At 80.7% G+C, this 445-nt stretch overlaps 1 protein-coding gene across 4 annotated transcripts in view; it reads left to right on the forward strand.

Moving 5' to 3' along the window:
* The first annotated feature begins 200 nt into the window (after positions 1–200).
* Positions 201–445, forward strand: part of CPSF6 (cleavage and polyadenylation specific factor 6) — a 34,118-nt gene continuing 33,873 nt past the window's right edge. For all 4 annotated transcript variants that reach the window (XM_027679679.1, XM_027679680.1, XM_027679681.1 and 1 more), the window contains exon 1: positions 201–321. In XM_027679679.1, the coding sequence (XP_027535480.1) occupies positions 262–321 (60 nt within the window). In that variant the 5' untranslated portion in view covers positions 201–261. The remainder of the gene's footprint in view (positions 322–445) is intronic.

Raw genomic sequence — 445 nt, forward strand, 5'->3', positions numbered from 1 at the left:
GGTGCCCAGCAGCGCTGCCATCAGCCGGGTCCCCGAGGGCAGCGGAGCCCCCTAGGACACAGCAGGCCAGACCCAGCGGGCAAGGAGCCGCTGGCGGCCTGGGGCGGGGCGGGAGGGGCGGCCCGGCCCCCGCAGCCCCGGCGCCGGCGGAAGCCCGGCCGCGCCGCCGCGGAAGTGACGCCCCGCTCTGCCTCCCGCTCCCTCCCCTCCCGGCGGCGGCTCGGGAGCCGGGCGCGGCAGGCGGCGGCCCCGGGCGGGACCATGGCGGACGGCGTGGACCACATCGACATCTACGCCGATGTGGGCGAGGAGTTCAACCAGGTACGCGCGGCCGGCGGGCGCGGCCCCTCCGCTCCGCCCGCTTCCCTCGCCCGCCTTCGCTGCCGCGCCGCCTGCAGGGCCCTCAGCGCGGCGGCCGCGGCGCCGCCATTGTTCGGGCGCTCCC

The sequence above is a fragment of the Neopelma chrysocephalum genome, unplaced genomic scaffold (genome assembly GCF_003984885.1).
Source record: "Neopelma chrysocephalum unplaced genomic scaffold, ASM398488v2 Primary Assembly neopelma1_59, whole genome shotgun sequence".
In the NCBI taxonomy this organism is placed as follows: Eukaryota; Metazoa; Chordata; class Aves; order Passeriformes; family Pipridae; genus Neopelma; species Neopelma chrysocephalum.